We start from the raw sequence: 26,563 nt of genomic DNA, 5'->3' as shown, positions 1-26,563 counted from the left end.
TTTATAGTACATCTTTTTCATTTAGATTTTATGAATTACCGTATTATGAAATTACTGTATCAATGACTAAAAGATGCAGCCATATTTCCATTAGTTTAACCCCCCCCCCCCCACACACACACACACACACACACTTTTATGTTAAGAGTATGGAAACTTACAAAAAATATTTTATTGTACATTTTATTTTACATTAAGATCAGATATAAAATTTGTGATTAATCGTGAATTAATTATTGAAGCCATGCGATTACTTATGATTAAAAAATGTAATCTCCTGACACCCCTAATATATATATATATATATATATATATATATATATATATATATATATATATATATATATATATATATATATAACTTTTGTACATTTTTTTAATTTTTATTTAAAGGGTAGGCCCGGGACAGAAGAAATGCATTTCAATTAGGCAAGATGATTTGTGATGAGTGATTTCAATTATGAACATGGTCGTTGAACAAATTAAATTTGTGTCTCAAGGCACCACTGTGTTTGCGTTTTCTACATACAATACAGCATACGACCAGCCCATAAGAATAAAGAATATCACTTGATGATTTTTGACTGAAAAGGTTTTATTTCTTTCATCAAAATAATCACAATAAAGCAGAAGTGCCATTACAAACATTTCATGTTTGTTCACAGTAAAATAATAAAGCTCAGTATGTTTATAGGGAGAAACACTTTATTTAACAATGCATACTTACAGTTTCTTATTAGACAATGTCATATGAGAATGACTAAAAAGTATTTGAGGAGGCTTTATATTTCTAATATAAATGTAAATATGTACACAGATGGATAGATAACATATGGACCTTTTTTCTTTTTTTTTTTACATGCAAGGTATCTCCCCCCAACCCCCCCCCCCCCTCCATTGTGCTCTTGGTGAAAACCATAATCAACCCGTGTCCTTCATTCATCCACTCAACCTTTCAACAACTACAAGCTGTCAACTGGGTTAGATGGTACACAAGTTTTTTTCTTTTTGGTTAGCAATTTCATATACGAGTGATTATATTTTCAAAAATACAAAAATATATTACCTCTGTAGTTATTCAAGGGGAAAAAGCATTTGCACATGTAGCAGTAGCAGTTCTGTTACCTTCATTGTGACTCAGATGTACCTCACAAGTAACAAGGTCATTTCTATACATGAAATTCAAGTAAACAGCATCAGGTCAACAACAAAAAAAGAAAAGAAAAAAAACAGTTACTCACGGACCTCATACATAATGCAGTTTGACAAAAAACAACCATGACAAAGCATAGGAGAATTTGAATGGTTTCTCCACGAAGTACATACAGATGGGTTCTCACTTTGAATGGGTCCGGCCCAAGCATTTGACCAGGACTGGTTTCCTTTATTTCACAAAAATAAAAAAAAAGGGGGGGGAAATCCAGGAAACCACCCTGTGTGTGGGTGTGTACATGTGTGTAAATGCATCATTTGGTAAAGCTAAGTACCTCTTATGTATGGGTCGTTCCACACATAAGGGTGACAATCATAGGAAGGAGGACACTTGGAAAGGACAAAAAAAAAAAAGAGGACATAACAGCATAACTGACTGATGTTAACGTTAAAAAGGCAGAAGAAAAAGTGTGTCTCCTTTTTGAGGTTTTGGGAAACAAAGTTGATGATAGACTTAACAGTGCAGCATTGTGCATTATTTTTCTTCCATTTGTATAATCAGTTTATAGTAAACACACTTTTCGGTTGGGGAGTTGCGTTCCTTTGTCTTGACATCAACTGTTTTGTGTTGTTTTTGCATAATACAGTACTTGTTAGGATCACAATTTGCATAGTGTAACAGCATAAAACAAACCAACAAAAACACTGCCCCCCCCCCCACTCTTGCTTATTCCAAGCAAGACTAATTTACACCAAGTGGTCAAAGAGGTTAGTTCAAATCTGCGCATTTTGCCTCCAACCCAATAATACTGATAAAACGACACGACACACACAAAACACATACTGCAGAAATCAGTGCGATGAGTACACGAGAACTGGAATAGACGAGGGGCCTTTTTTTCTTCTTCTTTTTTTTTTAAACAATAAGACTGCCGAGTAGAGGGGTTGACACGTAAAGTACCTTGGCTCAGTAGAAATGGACTCGAAAAGGAATCTGTGCACTGTTCGCATAAACGGCGATGGATTTGTAAAACAAAACAAACAAACAAAAGTCCGAGTGTGGCGCAATGACTTCCAAACTGTGGACATATTCATATGCTACGAGCAAGTTACTAAATCCGCAAAAACAGTTTGAAGTCCAAGTAATAAATGCTATTATGTAAGTAAGTGTTTGCAACAACAGTACCTCTGTCAGTCTCAAACTTATGCAAAGCCGTTTGAGAATTTATTTGATATCCATGTACTAGTACTTTTTGGCCTCACTTCAAGATAATTCAGCACACAACTAGCTCCATTTTTGACCTACTTGTATGCAATACAATCTCCAGGGATGTGATTTGACCAAAGTGAAATTATCTGAAAATTTAGCCGGGGGTCTGGGGGCCGCTCGCACCCAGCTAGCTCATGGGTTTTCCGTGTTTTTAAGTACTTTCAATGCACTCACATGACAAAGAAATAGACAAAACAACAGCATAAATTTTCAATGTATATTGAACTATCCCATATAAAATGGCAGTTTTAGTCAACTCAAAATCAGTCACATTCAAAAACATTGGACTGCCTTTTAAAAACTATCACTGAGAATATCATCATATCTAACTAATGTGATTACTAAGTTAACACATAAATAATGTTGAAGAGTTCAAATTTCATGAACAAATAATTGTATCATGACCAAATGAAAAGTAACTCATATTAGAGCATACCACAAATGTCTTTGTTATAGCAGAAGATGTTATCTGTCGGAGTCATGTGCATACACAATGAACTACAAAAAAAAAAAAGGAATTTTTTTTTTGGGGGGGGGGGGGGGATAGAAAAAAGCGGAATTCCGCGAATTAGCGGAAAAATCACATCCCTGCAATCTCACTAGTGAACAACTGGGCTGGACGAGGAACACTACAAAGCACAAATGTAGTAGCCTCATGGACCCTGCAAGTAGCACCTAAATGTCCACTAGTAACATGTAGTTGTCCTACTAATATGCCAGACGTGGCTTACTAGTGCACAGAAATGTCATACTGTGACCGAAGGTAAGAGCAGAAAAACTCCTACTAACTAGTTGTACTAGTATGCCGAAACTGTTTTACCAGTGAGGGCAAAAATTGTACAAGTAAGCAAGCGTACACAATAAATGCTAAAATGATTTTTCATAAGACATTACTGCAAACTAGTAGGCAACTAGTATACTGTAGACAACTGAATTACTAAAGAGGAAAAATGACTTCAGAGCATTGTGGTGCTATGAGAAGGCTCCAGGTAATTTATTAGTTTAATTGCTTACTAGTAGGCCAAAAATGGCACTAGTAGTGGAAAAAATGTTACTTGTGAGACAGTTGTTCTACTAGTTTGTTGAATTGTGTTTCTAGTGGGGAGAAAGACCGTCCTAGTAAATGAACATAAGGCTGGATGTCAAGCACATTGAATAAATGCTCAAAATGACATTAAGGTTGATGTACTAGTAAGCTCTTTGTCCTCACCAACAGGCCAAATACATAATAATAGTGAGTAGGAGAGATAGACCATTATGTTTTTTTCAGGGCCAATGCCGATACCAGTAGTCAAAGATAACCGATATTTGCTATAATTGGGATTTATAGGTCTTTGAAAAAAAATAAAAATCTGGGTTTTTTTTGTGTGTGGAAATTTTATGTATCAAAAGTACTAATGGTATAGGTGAGTAGTAGTACTGAAGATTTGAGTATCGGTATCGGTCTAAAAAAAAAGTGGTATCGAACATCCCAAGACAACCGCACAATACTAGCACTATTTCCCAGAAATGTCTTACTGTAGTGGAAGAGAAAATGTTATTAGCGAACCTGTCATTCTACTAGCGTTGAATTGTCATACTTGCGAGGACCAAGAGCGCAATAAATCGATGAAATGTTCCAGTGGGGTTTTCCATGTGTACTCTTGAATATTGCTAGTTCCTTTTCGGGATTGCAATGAGTAATCTGGATGGGCTTCTCAGTGTCCTTTCCTTTCTTCTACATGCATCAACACCATCCGCACTTTCTCTATCGTTCATAGTTTTAAATTATGTAGTGGAAATTATGTAGTATGACTCCTGTCAGTTGTCCAGGATAAAAAAAGAAAAAAAAAAAAGAAGAAGAAGCCTGCTGTAGTCGTGATGTACAACTTCATAGTGATGTTCCTCGTAATGCTGATGTCTGTCGATGTATATAAAAAAGGAGGAGAAAATAAAGTGTCTCTAGTTAGTTCTGATGAAGATGGCCGAATGTGCTCAAGGTCTATTAGACTGTTTTAGTTCCTATGGAGGGAACGGATGAAATACAACTCCACCGTGCCTTCTGAAGTTCATATAGTGCAGCCACAAAGAAATTCATAAGGGCGTGAAAACATTTAGTGTCCCTGAAAAAAGCTCTTCTTAGCTCCCCTGTTCATACTGTGCTGGCAGGTAATGAATGCTTCAGAGTCACATGCTGGCGAAAGACAAACCAGGTCTTCATTGCTGCTACTGCATTTTTGGTTCTCAGTGCGCAGCTCGTTCAGTTTGTGTTCACTCAACTGCATTTCAGTTCATGGCGTGCTGGCGGATGGTGTGGAAGATCCAGTCCATTTTAGTAGTCCAGCCGCCGTGGTGGGCGTCGTTCATCTGCTTCATGAAATAGTCCAGAGCTTCCTGCTCCGTCTTGTCCAGGGCCAAGGTCTTGCGGATGTAAGCGATGTCGTCGAAGGACTGCAACTCGGGCATGCCTGAGCCCAGCATCATGGAGAAGAGGTTGATGAAGAGGTTGGCGTGCTGCCGGATTGCCAGGTAGGCCTTGTAGCACATTTCCTGGAATCTGGTGGGCGCAAAGGAAAGAACATTTGGAGAGCTCGGAAATGAGGATTCGCCGTACTGGCTAACTGGAAGTAAAAATCCAAATTCATACCTTTCGAACTCTCTCGTCTTGGTGCACTCTTGAGTTCCTTTGCTTATGACGATCAGGAAATCTTGTGTGAGAACAAAAGGCACGCGCTCTCTCTTGTATCCAAACTTCTTCTTCTTGTGGTCAAGGAAATGGCCAAAATCTATGTGAAACAGCTGTGGCGCATCAAGAAACGGACAATCAAGCTCAGTACAACAGAACATAGACAGTTTGTCATATTGTGACTTTTACCTGTCCGTCATCTTTAACCATGATGTTGCTATTGTGTCTATCGCCTATGCCCAGGATAAATGTGGCGACACAATAGCCTGCGCATGACCGTGTGAACAAATCGACGGCTTGGTCATACCTAAAATAGCCAATAATGACAATGTGTATCAGATTGAGGTTCCACTGCCGAAGAAAATGGTTTGTGGTACTCACATCTCGCCCTTGTTTTTATCCTTGAGCCACTGGTGCAGCGTGTGGCTGTTGAACTGCAGCGCCCCCTTTAGGCCTCCTTTACACTGGATCTGCATGATGGTGTGGGAATTCCTCACCACCTCAATCAAGCCAACGCAGTCACCGATGGACAAGCAACCGTAGGGGAGCATCCTTGAAAGACAGAAGGAAAAAAACAAGTTGAGAAGCGAGATCAATGATTTAGGTTTGTGAAATTGCACACTAATTGGGAGAATTCTCTCTTGTTCCCAAGATGTGGTTAAGCCCGATACACTGGCCATCTTAGATGGCTTTTTTCCCCCACTTTTTTCTCGTGGTTCTCAAAATGAGGTCCGCGGGCTGTCGCTGTGGCTTGCAAAATAATTTGTAATCATGATTACAATGTCCATCCATCCATTATCCAAACCGCTTATCCTCACGGGGGTCATGTATTATTAAAAAAAAGAACGCATATATGGACAGACAGCATGCCAATAAAACAAACATTAAAACAATGACTTGGCACAACTGATATAGTGTGATGCATTACCACATTATTCTGACATCACTGCATGAATACGGTTTATTTTTAGAACAAAAGGTACAAGTTAAATACATTAATAAAATAGTCAAGGTACAAAGGACAAAGGTGTATTTTCCATAAGACTTCGTACTACAAGGATAAAGTATTTTTGAAATGCTTTGACTAATGAGCTCAAAGAAAGAGATTTGACTACATCTTGGAAAAATACAACTTTAATCATCTAATAAAATTACACCTTTTTTCCCAAAATATGGCTAGGCATGTGTAAAGAATATAACTTTTCCCCCCTAATAAATATGAATTTATCATAACACTACACTTTTTTTCCCTGTCAAGTATGGCATTTAGGGGTACATATTGTCACTGTCGCGTGGAAAACCCCTACGTCCAAACATGGTCAATTAGTATTGTTTTCCCCACCATTAAATACTATTGGTCAGTTACCACATCTGGTTTAACGTTAGTGTCAAGTTTAACACCCGGGACTCGCTGTCTTTTTGAAAGCTATTGCAGCTTTGCGCTGGCATCACCATGCAACTAATTAGCACATAGCGTCCAATGGTATTGTCCGTCCCTCTTCAATGACTTCAGGCTGAAAGAGGTGGGCGAATAAGCAGAGGCTCTACTGTTACACCTCTGATGTGCCAATTTACTGGGACGGCAATGTCAAAGCAGCTTTGGTGTCTGATGACCTTAGTTGGCTAGAACGCTTTGCAAGTATTCTGCATTAAGGAGCAGATCAGAGAACATAAAAGCATATCCAGCGCCTATTAATGAGCAGCTGCATCCTTGCTGTCACAGTGAAGTGAAGCGCCTACCTGAGATCAAGGCCTTGATTCTGCCAGATGTTCTCCATTATCCTAATGATTTGCAGCGTCAGCATGTCCTGCCTCAGATCTATAGAGGCACAGTAAGACGAGCGAGTAGATGACAATGTGATGAGTAGCTGTGTGATGCGTTATGGCGTTGTGGAGGACGGCTGTCAAAGTTCCTTTGGTCACACAATGTACAGTGTGATTTGGATAACATGATTACAAAATTACAAGAATTGACAACGCAACATGAGTGGCAGAGCAATCCCTGGAGGAAAGAGCAAGTGTGGACGACATCAAACTCACCATCTCCATTTTTGAAGATGATTTCGTTGTTCTGAAACAGGAGCTCTGACATCATATCTGGGTTTTCCCAATTAAGCCACAGAGGCCGCTTGGCAGATGACATCATCCGACATTCTTCTAGACTGGAACAGAAACCGGCACACAATTAATGAGAAGCAGAGTAAGAAAGAAAGAAAGAAGAGATGCCTGACATAAAATGTTGTACTATTTTTTTTTATCCCATTTATTAAGATAATGGTGTCTCTTTGGCAGATGTGTTATTCAGAACTTTTCAGAAGAGTGATAAGCAAGCATATAATGTAATTTTAAAAAGATGTTATATTCAGGGTTGCACAGGTGTGCGTGCGTACTAAAAACAGTCGTGTGCGCAAAGAAATGAGTAAACAACAAAAAATTTGCACTAAACTACAATCTGTGGCCTCATTTGCGGACCACACCAACATTTGTATGTGCACCCCCGGTTAGTTTTAAGTGCACTGTGCAGTAAATACCACTAGATGGCAGTAATGTGAGGTCATTGTACATCTTAAAATAAAACAAGCCATGAAAAATCCAAACTGTTCTGAGATGCTGCGAGTAGCCAACCAGAACACAACTGGATGAAAAGCAGACAAAACTGCTTTAATCAATATTAATGATTTTTATATTAATGCTGTAAAGAAAAACATTGAAAACAATCACTATAAACCACATATTACTGCAACATAGCAGGGATTTCCGCTTTAGACAAGTAAATATATTTTACCCCAAAAAATCTGCCATACAGCATAACCACAGTACGTCAGCCCCGATAAAGCACTATCTTCAATTCTCAAATGAACGAAACACATGGGATAGCAAGGATTCTCAAGTACCGGAGGTTTCCCAGCTGATGTGCTGGATTCAGCGGGGAGGTGAAGCTCTGCAGTGCGTCCATATAGTCTGGCCTCCTCATCTGCTCCACCAGAAACTTCATTTGAACCTGATAGCAGAGATACAGGTAAATCAATAACAGGCCAGATGTGAACAGCTGCAGGAGTCAAGCCAGAGCGGTAAATAAATAGAAGCATTGGCCATCTGCTGTTGTGCTTCAGCAAAATTACCAATCCTTCACAATGATGTAACACGGCTGTACTCTGGGCTGAGAGGGAGAGTAAACACCCACTGGGCATGCATGCTGTCCACACACAACTCTTGGCAACACCAAGCAAGAATGATGAAAGGATTATGAAATCTACATCACCTAAAAAAAATAATAATAAAGATGTGTATGATACAGTATATTTTGTGTGGAAGGTCACAGACCTTTCTCCACACAGTGCTTCACTTTCACAAAATTCACTTTTTATATCCAGCCTTCACAAATAGTAATGCAAAGAAAATATCAATTTATGTGAGACTAATTACTGCAGTTTACTGAGTCACTTAGTAGGTCTGAAAGTCTCCATTCTTATGAATGTGGTATACTGCCCCCTATTGGACAAGGCCAGCACACCAGAAGGAGTTGCTGTATAATTCATTCTTAATTATACACAAACTGTTTAAATATTTACATTATGTTTAATTGTACTGTTGCTATGTCATACCAAGTAAATATAGAGTGATATTTTCCTTACGTTACGAGTGGAACAACTTAAACTCATATCTCAAGGCACCACTGTAGTTGAAAACACTGGGGATTTTTTTTTAAACTGTTGAGTTAGATTTTTGGCTAATTAAAACTAACACTGGTGATTCCAAACTTGCAGTCAGTTTTTTTTTCCAGTTCCAAGTTTTTTTTCCCTCCACACTTTACCCTGCGGAAAATTCCACTGACTAGCTGCAGTAAGAAGAAATGACTACAACTAGACTCATCTATAGCTATGTGACAACTTGCTTGTGCTGTCACAATTGAGCGTGTGCAGCTCCCAATAGTTCAGGATTCGATATCTGCAAATAGAATGCTAGCATGGAATTAAGATGATTAGTACTAGACCTTTCTCTTAACCCTCCAACCATGGGCATAGCGTTGTAAATTTTACTTAGCTTTATGCCGTTTTTGTAGTTTTCAAAGCTTGTAAGTGCTACGGCTCAAAATCTCGATGTGATAGAGAAAAACTGAGATGAGTTTTGGGTCCGCACCCCAAAATTAGAAAAAAAGAATGGAAGAAAAAAACTGCCATCAGACCTAACTAAACAAAAATTGGGCTCCCAGTGATATGGGAAAGAAATATTACAACACATCACATATAAATATAGTGTACTTTAGTGCCTTGAAGTAAAATTAACCAGACCAGACCCATGCAAACAATGTACAAGTCATCATCTTTGGTGTATGACACTAAAATGTATGTCTACTCTCCACCAATCAAGCTATTACTGCAAAAATGATAATGCCAATATATGACCTATTTATAAAACATGATTAGGTTGGAAAGTACTTTAATATCAGCCAATTAAAATAAATAAGAACGGTTATTTTCATAGGAATATAAAAATGAGATTCCATCTTAATAATGGTGAGTATGCTTTGTCAGTCATTTGCATACAATGCCTTTGTGAAACGTTTCTCTCTATTACAACAATAGAACATATAAAACACAAACCGCTACAAGAAAACAGCAACCATGCCAACCGCATCCCGCTATAAAGCGCTATAATGACCTTTGTGGCCCCAAGGCCAGATGCTGACGAGATTAAACTCAATGATTTGGCCAAGCAGCTGTCAGCAGTCAGATTACCTTCTGTGCCTCATCCTTTTTCTCCTGTTTGAGGAGGTCAGTGAGATTGATGAGTTTCTCCATGGCCTCCACCTGCCGGCTCAGATGCTTCAGGTACATGCCGCAGGCCCGGCAGTACGACTCCAGCAGGAGTCCAAACCTCTGGCTAACTGTCTTGTTGTGCATTTCTGATCTGAAAACATGGAGGTGAAGAAACATGGTTAATGTTTGCATCTCTTATTTTTATTATTATTTTAGTAGCTCGTACTTTTACTTCAATATAATTCCTTGATACCATGATGCCACAAGCAAGACTTTTATATTAGACAATAGACAGGGCTTTGGGCTAAGTTGTTTGTTTTTTTAATCGGAGAAAAGGTTCCCCCAAAAAATCTGCTAGCTACAACCAGTTCACGGTGTATCCCGCCTACTGTCCAAAGACAGCTGGGATATGCTCCAGCAACCCCGCAACCCTTGTGGGTAATAAGCAGTTTAGAAAATGGATGGATGGATGAGAGTAGCTAATATAACAGAGCACTGTAAATCATCATCAAAATTGAACAAAAACTAATCCTTGCTATTTAAATTGGAAAACAATATATGATGGGTCAAAAGCTAAAACAAAAATAAGTACATAAATAAAAAACAGATAATTTTACATTATAAAATGAAAATTCTATTCTATTTAGCATGTTCTGATGCTTCCATCTCTACCAAATTATACTTGTCTGTATTGTTTACATTTTCTCTGCTTAGATCCAGAGCAAACTCCCAATTTGTATGAAACTGACCCTCTTTTAGCTATTTAAATCCAAGACCATAACTGCAAACTCATTGAGATGTAAGGTGATAAATGTTAGTAGTGATCTGCTTTTTATGAGTGCTTTGCACATTGGTTGTCTTTTTTTTTTTTACATTTAATTTTAAAGAAAATCTTCCAGATGGTGCTCCAGCGGCGCGCGCACACACTACACAGCAGCTGTGCAGCAACGCAAAGCTAACTTATGCTCACTACGAAGAAGATCATCACCTTAGCTCAGCTCTGCAGTCTGGGCACTGACAGCTGCACTCCCCACCTCCCACCACCTTCTCGAGTCACACACTGCAGCCTTCTTGGCACCACACTGCTCCGGTGGTATTGCATCCAAAAAAATCATGCAGTATGACTTAAGTTTGTATAGAGCAGGCATGTGAGAAACGATCGATTATTTGATGCATTGTGGTGCAGATGTAAACGACTTCGAGTCAATTATTATATTCCACTAACGGATTAATATTATAAATTAGTGATTAAATATGCTTGCAGTGCAAAAAAAAAGTGGGGGTTGTGCCATCTAATCTCCACAATATTACTGGTGTTGTTCATATCATGTAATATTGACACAATATTCACAGGGGATATAAACCAAGCCCTGCCACGAATGGCAAATAAACAGTAGCTTGACACCTCCCCTAAACATTTTAATTGCTTATAATAACTAATTTGCTCCCAAAAACGTACAAATACTTTCTGTTTTAAATATGACCATGGTCCCAAAAACGTATTTATGCGTTTTTTAGTCTAGTTTTTTAAATGCTAGGGCATACAGAAGGCTTTGATGCAGCCTCTGAACTGACGAGAACGATTGAAGCAATGGGAGTTATTACAAAAACGGCCAGAGGGTGGCAGCAGTGATCAGAGATCAACCATGTTGCAAAAAAGCTAGTTTCCGCAATGTTTTAAACAGATTTGTGAATATTGATGAAACTTAGCTATACAGTGGTACCTCGGCTCACGAACGCTACAGCTCACGAACTTTGCGCCTCACGAACATTAAATTCGCGAGCATTTTGTCTCGGCTGACGAACTAGTTTTCGGCGGACGAACCAAATCTCGCGACACGAGAAATCACGAGAAGCTGACGCACGCTCACGGCGTCCCAGTTTGTCGCCCCCTTTGTTTGAGTGCGGACGTGGTTTGTGTTCGGTAGACATTTTGGATCATTTTGGAGTACTTTTGGAGTGTACTTTTGCTACCATGGGACCGAAAAAGACCCCACAAAAGGCTAGTGTTAAGCCTAAGAAGACATTGAAGAAAATTACGGTCGAGCAGAAGAAGGAGATCATCGAAAAACACGAACGAAATGCGTGTTTGTCAGCATCAAGTGAGAGCATCAAGACCATGTTAGCAAAGTGGAGTGATGTGCAGGATTTTGTCGAACAGTACCATTCAGAAAAGACTGTGGCTATGAGAATCATCAACATGATGAATGATAATGTGATGCCTCAGTTTCGTAAGACCTTACAACTCAGAAAGCAACAGGTGTCAATTAAGAGGTTTTTAGTCAGCAACAAGGATAAAGAGTCTCCTAAGAAGCAAAGAAGAGAAGCCACACCGGAGGACTCTCCTTCCAAACAGTAACTCCCTCCCTCCCTCCCTCCTCCTCCCACTCCATTCCATCAAGCCTTCAACTACTGTACCATCACAAAGGCAAGTTGCAAGTTTTGCAAATAAAAACACTTTATTATACAGTACAGTGTATTTCTTTAATTACAATACAATAGCACATTTATTATACATAAAATAAGGTATATTTTTTAGTTTTAAGGCTTTTTAGTAGAAAATTGTGTTTTATGGGGACCTGGGAACGGATTATTCTCATTTCAATGGTTTCCTATGGGAAATACTTGTTTGGAAGACGAACTTTTCGGCTTACATACTCTCTGTGGGAACCAATTAAGTTTGTGAGCCAAGGTACCACTGTATTCTATATGCTAATTGCAGCAAAACGGAAACAGATAGAATTGTTTTCCTGTTTTCTGATGAAAAAAGAGACTATAATCTTTCTTTCTTTTGGTAGGTTCCATGTTTTTAATAGCAATAGAACACAATATTCTGGGGGGGTCAGAAAACCAGTTGGTATCTGGGGTGACCACCATGCTTATGACGCCACACATGCCGTCTGCCATCTTCCCTGAATACTGAACAGTGAAAGCCAGGATTTACCTATCATTTGCCTTAAAATGTGAGCATTTGCGCACTCAAGTCAGTTACGAGGACAAACTGCAGTCGGGTCGAGACCTCAATGAGGACGACGAGCATGCAGATGAGCTGAAATGGTTTCTGACAGTTTGTGCAGAAATTATTTGGTTATGCAAATTGATGATCACAGCAGCCGTTTGGGTTGGCTGGTCTCTGACGATCTTGGAGGTGAACATGCTGGATGTGGAGGTCCTGGGCTGGTGTGGTTACACGTGGCCTGTGGTTATAATGTACTGCCAAATTGTCTGAGATGGCTTATTACGGTAGAGAAATGAACATTCAATTGTTCTGGTGGACATCTGTGGCATTGTGCTGTGTGATAAACTCGCACATTTCAGAGTGGCCTTTTATTTTGGCCAGCCTACGGCACATCTTGATATTGCCACACCTGTGAGGTGGGATAGAGTAACTCAACAAAGGAGAAATCCTCACTAGCACAGATTTGTGAACAATACGTGAGAGAAATGGCCTTTCGTGTGTGTAGAAATAGTTTTAGATCTTTGAGGCTATTTCACGAAAAATGGGAACAAAAACGGAAGTGTTGCGTTTATATTTTTGTTCAGTCCAATTACAAGCATTCTTGTGCGGACACAACGAACAAACAGTCAACCACAAAACATCTGAGAGAAGCGCTGCTGCATGTCAATATGAGAACCACCGTATTAACATAACAAACCATCTGAGTGAACTCACACTTAAAATAATTTTGGGGCGACTAAAAACAGGACGACACACGTAAATGACTTGTTCTGTGCTTGCAGCTTCTTCTTGTAGCTCGTCTTGCAAGCACCATGAATACATGGTAAAGTATAACTGCATCATATCGTATTGAAAAAACAAAAACAGCTATCCTAGACAACATGTACTGTAAATGGTAAATGGACTGCTTTTTATCTTGCGCTTTTAACTACAACATATGGTGCCCGAAGCCCTTCACGATGCCTCACATTCACCCATTCACACACAGGGCGCTGCCAGATCAACTGGGAGCAAATCTGGGTTCAGTGTCTTGCTCAAGGACACCTTGACATGGTCACCAGGCGTGAGGATCAAACACAACCCCACGGATGGGAGACGACCGCTCTACCACTGAGCCATACCGCCTCATGTAGCACGTATTTGGCTTCATCCCGTAATATTTGTGTGAGATAAGACTGATAGTCACACAAAAATATCCATCCAAGATGAATTATTGATATTGTGAGCTTTTCGCAATGCTGAGAAACATTTGCTGACAAACATCTCTTCCATTGTGTTTTAATAAACGATAATAGAAGTAAATGTAACTTCAATTGAGCTGTCAAACATTTTTAAAAATCAGATTAATCACATCTTAGAATTTTGATTAATCATGATTAATCACTTAATGAAAAAGGCTTTTTATCAACATTTTTTGATCGCTAAATTTGTAGAGCACCTGTTACGTGTTAATTCTTTCGACATTTGATGTTATGGGGAGGTCTTCAAAAAAAATGTATCCACTGCACAATCTCATCCTCCTCTTTTTCTAATCAGCTAATTTTAAATGAAAAAAAAATGACCCCAATTATTTTGACAAAAACATTCTGAATGCCTTACACGAACACAAATATGCCTTACTTTAATGCACGTAGTTTTGTTTATTATTTCGAACAACCTGTGCTACCTTTAACGTAACTATCCGCTGTCAAGCTAAAGGATCATCTGCGGTCAAAATGAATAGTGTGATTAATCTGCGTTAATACATGATGAATACAATATTTTAGCAAGTTAACACTTTAACTTTGACAGCACTAATTTAAAGCAAGTGCTCCAGACACCAAACTATGTGTATACACGCAATAAGTCACACAAGCTGCAGTTGCAAACCACAATCGATATTGTTCTTGATATTTTTGGTATAAATGTGTGTGTGTGTGGGGGGGTACATGAGTATTCCAAATAACCCCATCAAGACAAAATTCCTTGTTTTCTATAAATATGAAAATTAACTCACTTTAAATGCCAGAAGAAGAAATGTCCTATTCTCTGATTGGTTAATGCCTTTTTAAGCAGGAAACGGCCGAGTGGATTATCAAGGTACTGCTCATACTTTAGAACCTGTTGACACAGTCAGAGAAAATCATTAATACTGCGGCATGTGAATCGTCTGAAAGATGTACTACAAGATCATTTAAAAAAAAAAAATGGGACTGATTTGGTATGGTCGGGTGATTGTCTTAAGTTCCATGAAAAATAGAGATGAGAGGAAATCTAAGTATTGTAAACCACTGTATTAAACAATGTTAAATTCTTTGTGAAAGCTGTTTTTTAACTTTTAATACAGTTCTTGTATCGGTCTTGTTGCAAGTGTGCCTCCTGAAGTGTTCAAGAAAGTGTACACGGCACAACATGAACGCAGAATACAACAAACTATAGCTCACCTGAACCAGTTGAATGAGGTACTGTGACAGTTTGTCATCAGTTAAATATTTTTCAAGGCACTTGACAGCAAAATCTCTGATCATGGGATCGGGAAAGTTGCAATCCAGCAACTCCATGGCTTGTTCCGGCTTAATCGCAGGCCAATCCTTCAGAAGGCAATACATCTGGTGGCAAAAGGGGTACAATTACACTGTGTGAGTTAAAACACGTGAAACCACACTTACAATTGATGAAACAGGGAATTAGCAGTCTTTATCAACGTAAAAATCTGCTGAGTCAAATCTGGAACAGTAAGCCAGCTAGACACCTGTTTGCCCACACAATGTCATGAAATTAATACATGTCAGCAATGGAAAAAAAAACAGCGTACCTGTGCAACCTCATCTCTGGAGTTCCATTTCACAGCAAGGAGGATCTTGGGAAGGATGTCGGGCATGTTGACACAATAATGTCTGTGACAGTTTCATGAAAACACATCAGCTATTTTAGACTACTATTAAGAAACTCATTGTACAATTGAGTTTTGACCAATAGCAACATCATGGCCTTGAACACATTACCTGTGCCTCCATACAAAGTCTTTCTCCTGCTCAGTGATTTCAGACAACGGGTCCCGGTTACACACTTGGCGAAGCTGCTCATTGTCAATGTCAGTGAAGGGGTTGTCTCGGGCCACTCTGTTACTCTATTGCACCACATGACATGTCAAAATAAACTTAATGACCTTGTTAACATTACATGTCATCCTTATAAACTACAGTGGAACCTCAGTGTTAAGTTTGCTTTGAGTTTATATCATTTGGTTTCAAAGAAATATTGTCCCAATTTTCGTACAGCCTGCCCGAAAATGGTCTGTACCAAACTCATCTGTGTCCATCTGCCACTCATTCCATTTTTTGTGCGCTTATCTGTTGAGAGCAACTATTCAATAACCCACCATGGGGCCAAAAAAAAAGCTCCAAGTGCTTTGATAAAAAAAGACGTGCAACTCAATAAAACTTAAAAGTACAAAAATGGTGGATTCCTCTTCCAAACAATACCCTCTCATCCTCTCTCACCCCTCTTCGCTGTCCTTCATGTAACATCATGAGACTTTAGTCAAAATGAAAGTGATGTTTAATGTACATTTATCTCATTTTATTACTCTATATATATTTTACATTTTCTGTTTGCTAAACTCCAGTTATTCTTAGGGCTGGGAGATTTTGCCTAAAATATAAAATCTCTGATTTTTTTTAACAACAAAAAAAGATTTATACTTACTTTTAAAATAAAACAATATGTAAAAAATTTAATTAAAAAATTAAAAACATAACATAAATAACCCTATTTCCCCTATTGGAATTAACGTGCAAAAACTTCTACCTTGATTCAAATACTTTTGTAAACATAAATGTCTGTATTGATTAAGTGGCAAAGCTTTTTTTTGCCAACTTTCTTTTAAAAGCTAAACAGTACTTTTTTCACTCAATACGAGCCAAACAAACATCACATTTTGGCTTTGTTGTAGGAACCGAAGTCTGAGCTTGTCATCTTCTCCAATTCTGCTGATTTCACACGTACAAGTACTGTTATTCAAATGGAGGTGGCTATTATGCCGTGACTGGCAACTTTCGGCTATTTTACTGTGACTAGCCTGCTTCACCCCCTTCGATCTCTTTTTACTAAGGTTTCAATTTGTTCTGACACTGAAAATAGGCTGCATTGCAGTTTGGAGGCAAACGTTTTCGTACGATTCTATCTTAGTCAGAATATTTGGAAAGGAATCATCACAAAAACTAAGGCTTCACTGTATTTAATTTTTTGGGGTCTCTCATGGTAAATATGGCATCTTACCAAACCTGTGGGGCAGTAATTAAAGCCAAGCTCTCTGGAGATATTCCAGTTTGCGTGATCCTCAATCACGGTCATATCTGGGAACTTTACTGGAGAGCTGAAATGGTCAAACTCCAACTCCAGACAAGGGGTTTCCTGCAAGATTTAAAAAAAATATATATATAAAGTGTATCAAAAATGTATCTCTGTCAGTCAGCTGGGGAAAAAAAATAAAAAACTTAAAAGACCATGTGGTCTAAATTCAACCATTAAGTTATCCCCACCTATTTTAAAAGTGGAGAGGCAGCTGCATGTAAACATAATACACACCTAAAGGAAAAATGTCTGACCTTGTTGGGGTTTGAGCCCGAGACACCGATGGGGTTGAGCAGATCTTCCAGGCCGTGTGGAACGGGCCAGAGGTTGAGTGCCATCTTCCCTGCTACTAGTGTGTGGGTGTAGTCAAACAGGTTGATGTTGCCCCAGGCCAGAGGACAGTGCTCCTGCAGGAGAATGCCAGGAAGATGGTGCGCATGAAAGCAATTACAAGAGCAACACAGCTACAGCTAAATTGTTTGCTTTCCATGCTCCTGTTTGTAATCGGGTACCAAGGTAGACAAGGTACCACTTATTTTTAGGAAGCGATGTCACCCTGCCCCCCAGTTGCTCCAAAATTCTCTAAAATGGTCACCTCAGTAGCCAGATGAACCAAACTTTGTCAGCGCAACTGCAGCTAACCTCTTTTGCTCCCTTCCTCCCTTTAACCGAGCAGATGGAGAGGCAGAGGCGGGCAGCACGCGGGATGTCTGGAATGTACATGTCGTAGTTGAGCCACTCATTCCACCTGGAATGGACAAGGATGACATTTTCAAAAAAAAATACACAGATGAGCGCTTAATAGTAGTTGATTGTGAATTACCTGGGATTTGAACATGGCACGCGCTGGGTGTTGACATTGTCACACAACTGCTCTCCACCGTGGTATATCCCGGTCCTCACGTAGATCTAAATCAGGCGCATACAAACAGCACATTCAAATTATTCATCTCTAGTTATCCACTCTGACTACATCATGATGTGAAGAAGTATGGCAGGGGTCGGCAACATGTACTGCCAAATGAGCCGTTTTAGGCCAAGTAAATAACAAAAACAAAAAAAATCTGTCTGGAGCCACAAAGCACTTGAACATTTCAAGTTTCCTCTTCCTTTTTGGACTTTTTGGACATTTTTGGGTCATTTCTAAAACGTTTTCATCTACCTTTCATCTCTTTCTGGCAACTTAAAAATTTGGACTGTCATTTTTTTTTAATATATATTATTCAGCTTTTACCTAAATCATTATTATTAATAATTATTTGACCAAAAATGTATCTAAAAAACAAATATGGAATTGGTGCTGTCAAGGTTAAAAACTCTTTTTAGAGATCCGCAGGGAGCTACCACAGGAGAGGGACTAAAGAGCCATAGGTTGAAGACCCCTGGAATAGGCCAACACTAACCAAAATAAGAATTTACAATTACAACCCCCCACCAAAAAAAAAAAAAAAAAAAAAAAGATGCCTACACAAATACACACCTTGTCTATGTCTCTGATATTGACATTGACGTAAGTGGCACAGAGCACTCTAATCCTTAGTGCTCCGTTGATCGTCCAGAGAGACTTTGTGGATGTTTCCCCATTCATGTAAGGTGTTGCTGTGGATATTCGTCTGGCGTATGATGGCATGGTGAAATTGTCCATTGGCAGTTGGGAATACAGACTATCTTTTGCCATCAGCATCAAGTTGGGCATTCGCCCCAACATGATGCAGCTGCGGACATACTGAGGACAGAAAATAAGACATTTTCTATAGATTATTGAAAATAAATATTTGCACATTATATAATTTATCATTTCTATTTACATTGAATTTGATGCTAATTTGATACGGCGCACTTTGCTTTAAATGGATCAGCATCAGATGTAGTTAGCATCACATGAAATTAGATTACCTTGTACTGACTCAGAGGGTATTTCTCCAGTAAGTACTCGTCACAACCACAGACTTTGAGGATGTACTTCCCTTGATACTCCTGCACGCACATCTTTAACTGCTCCTGGGAGAGCAGCATACTGCGCGTCTTCTTGCGAATGGCCTCAGCGATAACCTGTTCTGGCACGCAATCGTGGTTGATCTTCAAAGTGTATTTCTGCTTGTCATTGCTGGGTGACACAATCACCCATATAACCACAATTATTTGACCTGAGGAAAAGAAAATATAAAGTGTTGATGTGGGGGGCAGGGGAACATTTGGAGGATGTTTATCAGGACAAAACGCTTTTGTCTCACCTTTATCTAGTTTGTTATAGATGTGCCTGGGCAGCTCTGCTGAGGATTCCACATTGGGGGGATAGACATACAAGGCTCTACTGTGGGGTCCATTACAATCTCTAAGGTCCACTGCCTCTTTGCAAACGTTTAAAATGTTCCTTCTGAAGTCCTGCACTTCCGGATCTTTAACCAAATCAAACTCACATATGGGCATCCCAATAGCAAAACCTAAAAGGGAAGAATACACAATGACACCACTAGAACTACTGCAATAAAACACCTATGGGGTAATTTCTGCTTTCATTCTTTTTATTGCGCATTTATTTTTTTCTGCCTCACATTTCAATCTAAAATTATGTCAAGACCAGTTGGATTTGTTTTTCTAAAATCTAAAAAAAAAAAAAAAAAGAAGTGACATGTGAGCACATTAAGTTGTCGGTAAGGGTCAACACCGTTACTGTACTTTAGAAAATGCTATCAACATCCCTACATTTTATTGCACCCGAGTCCAAGTCAAGTCACTTGATTTTGAGAATCGGCTCATGCCATCGGGCCAAGACCTCATCACAATTTGGAAAATTTCATATTTACATTTTTTTTCAAAAGTCTTTAATTTTAGTCGGTCTATTACACGTGTGGGACCGTGGGTGTTATTTTTACATATTATCAACCAATCTAGAGTGTTGAAAATGGACTGCTCTCTTTGATGAAGCAATGTTAATGGTTGAACAAATATGCCATTTTGGGGTCTTCTGAAAAGTGACCATTTTCGAGGTACAAAGTTTTGACCATTGGAGGTGCACCGATTAAACAACATTTTGCTTTTACTTTAGAATACAACGATCAATATTTTTGCCTGTATTCTGACATGTTACGCAACAAAGCCGCAACTACATCAATAGTTAATGTTTGTTCATTTTCTGCACTGTCAATTTGGAATAATATCATGTTTTTGGAGAGAGAAAAAAAGAATGAAAATCAAAATGTTTTTTTTTATTACAATCATCGATCAACAGATTAATTGATTATTGCAGCCCTTATTTACATCATTACTGAGAATAGTGAGTTTAATTAAATGACTAAAATGTATGTCTCAATGCAGCCGAGTAGTTGGTTGCTTAGTGCCGTACGTTGCTTATCTACAAACAACAGTTTTGATTTATTGCCTCATCAAACGTGACCAGTGGGGCAAAAGTTCACTTGTCACAAAATAATTTACACTCAATAAGTTCTTCTGAAGTTACACTGTTTAAATGTGTCATATTTGTTAACCTGTCACTCTTAAATTTTGATAACGCTGTTCTGCAAGCTGTTTGGCCACAACGTATAATACATCAGGCTTTACAGATTTAAAGATTGCAGTATCTTTTGGCTTGCCCTGAATGTCGGCCGCAAAAGCAAAATGTTTTCCAGAGTTCACTCCCTCGTCTCTTTTCCTTAACAAGTTTTGGACAAGCACACGAAAACTTCTGTCTACCCAATACAGAAGGCTAAAGAGCAGACACATAGGCTCGCTCTGCTGCATGAATTCCGCTACATCAAAAATGTTACACAGTGCTGCTCAAAAGTTTGTGAACCCTGCAGGCATGGTCAGACTTTTTGTATAAAACATTAAAATAACCTTATTAAATGTTTAGTCATACCCAAATCCACAATGCTGACATTGAAAATAATGGACTTAAAAAAAAGAATGATAATATTGTCATTCATTCTCAAACAAAAGTTGTTGATTTAAGAAAAACTCAGTAAAAGTATGTGAACCTCTCACTTAATCGGACATTGCACCTCCTTTTGCAATGAGAACTTCATCCAAACACTTTCTTTAGCGACTTATCAGTCTTTCACATCTACTTTGGGGAATTTTTGCCACTCTTCCTTGCAAAATGCAGCCAAATGAGAGAGGTTGGATGGGCGTCTATCATAAACTGCCCGCTTTAGGTCCCGCCACAGTATTTTGAAAGAATTTAAATCAGGATTTTGACTGGGCACATCCAGAACATGAATTTGTTGTTCTTCAGCCATTCCTTGGTTGTATTGCAAGATCCATCGTCTACCAGGCTGTAACTTCACAAAGGACGGCTTCAGGTTATGATCCAGCATTTCACAATATTCCTCTGAATTCATGATTCCCTGGATTATGTGGAGTTGTCCAGGTCCTGAAGATGAAAAGCCAGCCCTGAATTTAACATTTTCACCCCCATGCTTCACTGGAGGGAGAAGGTTCTTTTGCTGGTATGCAGTGTTGACTTTTCAGCAAACATGACTTGTTTTAGTTGTGACCAAACACTTCAATTTTGGACTCATCTGTCCACAGAAGGGACTTCCAAAAACCTTCAGGTTTGTCCAGGTACTCTCTGGCAAAGTTGAGAGGCTTCTACCTAGCAAGCCTTCCATGAAAGCCTTGTCGGTTGACTTTTCTTCTGATTGTTGAAGCATGCACGTGTCCCCGATGCAGCAAAAGAAGTCTGCAAATCTCTCGCTGTGTTGCACAGGTTGGCTTTTTACCTGAATTATCATTTGTCTGTGGGTCCTGTTGATATTTTAGAAGGTCATCCACTTCTAGGCAGGATTGTAGTCATTTTCAGTGTTCTCTAGTTGCAGATGATCTGCTTCACAGTGGAATGATGAAGCTACATTTTTGTAGATGACTTTATAGCTTTCCCCAGACAGATGTGCTGTCACTACCCACTTCCCGAGGTCCCCTGAGATTTCTCTCCTCTCAGCATGACTGACCTGTATGGGTTCACCTGGGTAAGACTATAGTGATGTGGTTTTGTCTCTGTTTCAGTCAGTGGTGCACAATTTCTTCGCTAAACTTCTCGTTTCGTTGGTCCATTTCCGTGGTTAGTTTAGCTACCAATTTGTCCTGCCTGATCCTACTTGACAGCTTGTTATAAGCAATGCAGCTCAGGGTTCACTTACTTTTGCACCTACATGAATTGACATAAATCTATTTTTAATTCAGTTTTGACTACAAAATTCATTAAAAAAAAGAACAATGCATTGAATTGACAAACCTGTTATTTCATATAAAATGTAATGATTCAGATTGAACAACAAAATCAGGTTGAAACAATTGGAAAGTCCAAATTGCTCAAGAGGTTCACAAACTTTTGAGCAGCACTGTATATATATATTTTTTTCAGCTGACACTAATCAGCTAAATATTACAAGCCATAGCAATTCTAAATCAGCCATGTTGATGAAATAAAATTTGAGACATTGGAAAAATATTTTAGCTATAGCTGTAATGAGACCCATTAAAAGAATGGTATCAAATATGCTTTTACAAAAATGGTAAAGATTTATTTAAATTGACACTGTGATGTGACATTTGTTATTGTAGTTGTGATAAATAGCCACCAATGTAGTACATTGTGCAGTTATACACCAATGGATAACAGTTATATTATTTTGTTAATTCTTATAGTAGTACCCAGTAATTCAAGAACGTTACCTATTTCTCGATTGAGAATCTTTTCTTCTCTGTTGCCAACGGGCTCGATGACTTTGAGAAAGGCCTGGAAGAGTCTGAGGTCGCATAACCTCCTGGTTTCATCGTAAAACTCCTCCCGTTCTGCCTCTTGGGTAACACTGACAAAGATGTAGGAACTCTCCTCTTGCAGCAGATGGTAAAGAGGATATTTCCGGGCTTCTTTGAAAAGCTCGTGCTTCACTGTGATCAGCGTGGCCTCACGAAGGCACTCCAACGTGAGGATCATGCCGTTCGGCAGGAGGCAGTCCACTTTGATGCTGGGTGGCATCAAGTGCATCCCCCATAGTTCTCCCGAGGATGGCCGGGGAGGCATGGTTGTTCCGGTTAATCCACCTGCTTATTATGAGATCGATGTGAACCAGCTAAACGGGTCGAAGGAAAATAAGAGTTACAAACGAGCAGCTACTCCAAGAACAATAATGCAAGACTAACAATTCAATATTTGATTTCAAAGTTGCTTTCCTTCAGGTGGAAGGATATAACCGAATGCTATGTCATTCCATTCCATTTGGCTTTTAATACTGAAACAACTTCGAAGAAACAGAATGTTGTGATTGCGCAAGGTAAGAAAAAAAAAAGCTCAACTGAATTAAGGGGTATGATTCAGGGTTAGACTTCTTGTCCATCCATCCATCATCTACTGATTATCCGGGGTCGGGTCGCGGGAGCAGAAGCTTTAGCAGGGAAGCCCAGACTTCCCTCTCCCCAGCCACTTCTACCAGCTCCTCCGACGGGATCCCAACGCGTTCCCAGGCCAGCCGAGAGACATAGTCTCTCCAGTGTGTCCTGGGTCGTCCCCGGGGCCTCCCGACGGTGGGACATGCCCGGAACACCTCTCCAGGGAGGCGTCCAGGAGGCATCCGAACCAGATGCCTGAGCCTCTCAACGCGAAGGAGTAGCGGCTCGACACTTCTCGAGACTACTTGTCATTAGCTTTAGTTAGCCCAATCACTGCTAGCCTTAGTAAGAATCACAACAGTGGCAGCAGAACCACAGCATAGAACGACAAAGGCAGTGATGCAAAGTGATGCTTCGTCACTAGATTATGATGTCCAATAATACGCAAACAACAACAGCGTGTCAATTCAATTTTTAAAACACATACGTTTTAGGAAAATAAGTGCACCAACACCAAGGCACGTTACATCACTGTGTCATTACTGTTCTAACACTTGTTGGAATATATGTTAAATTAAAAAGTTAAAATACTACTGATTGTCACACCCAACTAAGTGGGGCGAAATTCGTTCTCCGCATTTGACCCATCCCCTGAGGGAGCGGTGAGCAGCAGGGATTGCACTCGGGAATTATTTGGTGATATAACCCTCCAATTCCAACTCTTAATGCTGAGTGTCAAGCAGGGAGGCAAACGGGTCCCATTTTCATGTCTTTGATATGACCCGGCCAGGGATTGAACCTACAACCTCCCAGTCTTGGGGCGGACACTCTACCACAAGGCCACTGAGCTGGTAATAATGGCGTACAGACCCGTCTTGATGAAGCATATAGCAAGAATCCACTGAGTAATATTTTGTAATTATTATTTTTATATATCTCTGTCCCACTCTATCAAAATATTTATTATAAACATACCATTTTGTCTGGAAATATATTGTTATAGTGTCAGTACAGTTAATATTTTAATAATTATGTTATTGATTTATTCTTTGAAGCATTTGTGCAATTGTAATGCTAACGTTGGTACACAGTCATGGCCATCACTAGCAAGCTTACAACAATACCAACTATTTTACATGGTGTAAATATTAGGAAAGTTCTGAAAGTTTGAAAATTGGATGCAATTAATAATGTTGTCTTTGTATTAAAACGTTGGCAGTAAATTGAAAAGAGCCATAACTTTCTCACATTTTTTTTCTGGAAAATTATAATTTAATCACTGGAATCGTTTTTAAACATCTGCCTGACAACACTGGTATCGTGCAAATTAATTAATGTTTAAATCTTACACATACATACTTGCCTGCATTGGTATCAAAATAATCTTCCACCTCACACCTACCGTACGGAATAGTCATCTTCAACAGCAAACCTCGTAGCTAACTAGCTTTGTCTTGGCATTTTCCTCCCAAGTAAGACTTGCATGGCTAAAATGTTTTTAAGCATAAACTTGCCAGTCATCCCTCCAAACTTTGTTGTGCTACTCGCTGGACTAATGTTAGCAGTTATTCGTTAGCTGCATTTTCACGAATTGTATGAGCAGATCGATGTCACGAGCAATACGGAAAACCTCAATACGCATACACAAGCCAGTATGCATCTATAACATATACATTTATTATTGTGTGTTTGTTTATCAGATGGGTAAAGGAGAAGAAAACAAAGTACCTATGTCACAGAGCTAGTCCGAACCGGTTGGCTAACTCATTAGCAGCGGCGGCTAACTGGGCAAATCCCATTCGAGCCTGCTTCGGAGGTCCAAACATTAGTCCTTCCAAAATGTGGCTGTCGGGCCGAAATGCGATTCTTGTTGCCCAGTAGAGGTGCCGGAAATAACAGCCTACTTCATGATGTTCCTTGCTGGGCTGCCCACAATGTGAACGGCACAGTGTGGTAGCATGCTAGCTGGTCGGAGCTAACTGCTAGCAGGCTCCTCGTGACGGACCGCCCTCTCCGATATGAGGGAAGGGAAGCGGCTTGTTGACGGCGGAGTTTACTGGAAACATCTTCTGTTTATCTTCCTGTTAAAGCCAGTGAGGTAAAGCTGGGAGTATTTCATCGATGAGACCAGGGTCTCTCCACTGGTGTCGACCCAAGTCCCACGTTTTCCGAATGGAAAAGTCGTGACTCACTTTTAAGAAAGTTATGACTCAGGTGAAAATGCACCAATTTCTGATAAACAACTTAATCCTCAAAAGGTTCATTAGAATGCTCGCTAAACACAAAAAAAGACATCATACAGACCCTTTAAAAAAATGAAAAGGCCTATCATGGGAAAAAGTTCATTTATTTCCATAATTTCATTCAAAATTTCATAGATAGATTTAGGGCCCAGAATTTGGTTTGTTGGTTTATGGTTTTATTGAACATATAAACATAAAGAAAAGACATTACAAATATAAAATATAAGTTGAAGTAAAAAAGAAAAGCAAGAATAGGAAGAAAGAAAATAGTTTATATGTTCAAAAGGGGTAGGAGGAAGTTAAAAACGTATCCAGTCCTACCCTTTATTCAAATTTAATTTATTTGTTTATTTTTACACAATTTGTTTGTTTTTACATAATTTGGGCTCATAAAACCAAAAAAAACAGGATTTCAAAAAAAAATTTGAATACTGTGAAGAAATCACCATGCATACTTGTTTAGGCTACTACACGTAAAAAAAGATGGATGGATGGAATTTTCAAAACGGTATGTCAATCTTTAGCAGTTTGTTGGGAATCACTTTGCCTAAACCACTGTCTCGATGTCAGCATTGCCTGACGGCCCTGGAAGCCCAGGGGTTTTTTTTTTATGCTTGCTGTCAGCTCTTTGTTTTTTGTATGTGGGCCCTTATTTTCCTCCTGATAATACACCATAGATTCTCATTGGGGTCTGTCGGGCAAGCTGTCTGGCCATTCAAGCACGATGAAGGCACGGGCATCAAACCAGGTCCTGCTGGAAGATAAAATATGCATGCAGGATCACATCAAATAAATCAAAAGTACTGAAGATTGACATATTGTTTTGAAAAGACATAATTTTTATTAATT

General features: G+C 39.2%; 1 protein-coding gene across 1 annotated transcript; it reads right to left on the bottom strand.

The window, feature by feature from the left end:
* Window positions 1-577: 577 nt before the first annotated feature.
* LOC144043666 (phosphatidylinositol 4,5-bisphosphate 3-kinase catalytic subunit alpha isoform) lies at window positions 578-25,601 on the bottom strand. Its single transcript, XM_077557549.1, has 21 exons — window positions 25,200-25,601; window positions 22,815-23,215; window positions 19,376-19,585; window positions 19,038-19,288; window positions 18,622-18,867; window positions 17,965-18,050; window positions 17,784-17,889; window positions 17,396-17,548; window positions 17,067-17,201; window positions 15,791-15,915; window positions 15,601-15,682; window positions 15,230-15,394; window positions 14,803-14,906; window positions 9,827-9,998; window positions 7,982-8,088; window positions 7,128-7,249; window positions 6,828-6,906; window positions 5,469-5,639; window positions 5,277-5,394; window positions 5,049-5,200; window positions 578-4,958 (listed from the first exon to the last, which is right to left on the bottom strand). Exons 2-21 carry the CDS (start codon window positions 23,164-23,166, stop codon window positions 4,688-4,690), a joined length of 3,207 nt encoding a protein of 1,068 aa, XP_077413675.1. The 5' UTR covers window positions 23,167-23,215; window positions 25,200-25,601; the 3' UTR covers window positions 578-4,687.
* Between the last annotated feature and the right edge of the window lie 962 nt (window positions 25,602-26,563).

Source organism: Vanacampus margaritifer, chromosome 2 (genome assembly GCF_051991255.1).
Source record: "Vanacampus margaritifer isolate UIUO_Vmar chromosome 2, RoL_Vmar_1.0, whole genome shotgun sequence".
Lineage (NCBI taxonomy): Eukaryota > Metazoa > Chordata > Actinopteri > Syngnathiformes > Syngnathidae > Vanacampus > Vanacampus margaritifer.
The sequence above is the reverse complement of the archived record's forward strand: the minus strand, read 5'-3'. Positions and strand labels throughout refer to the sequence as shown.

Excerpts from the sequence above, each read along its gene's own strand:
- LOC144043666 (XM_077557549.1), bottom strand. The coding sequence starts at position 23,166 with ATGCCTCCCCGGCCATCCTCGGGAGAACTATGGGGGATGCACTTGATG. Across the intron at positions 6,907-7,127 it reads CATCTTCAAAAATGGAGATG|ATCTGAGGCAGGACATGCTG; the intron begins GTGAGTTTGATG and ends GTGCCTCTATAG. Across the intron at positions 4,959-5,048 it reads AAGACGAGAGAGTTCGAAAG|ATTCCAGGAAATGTGCTACA; the intron begins GTATGAATTTGG and ends TGCGCCCACCAG.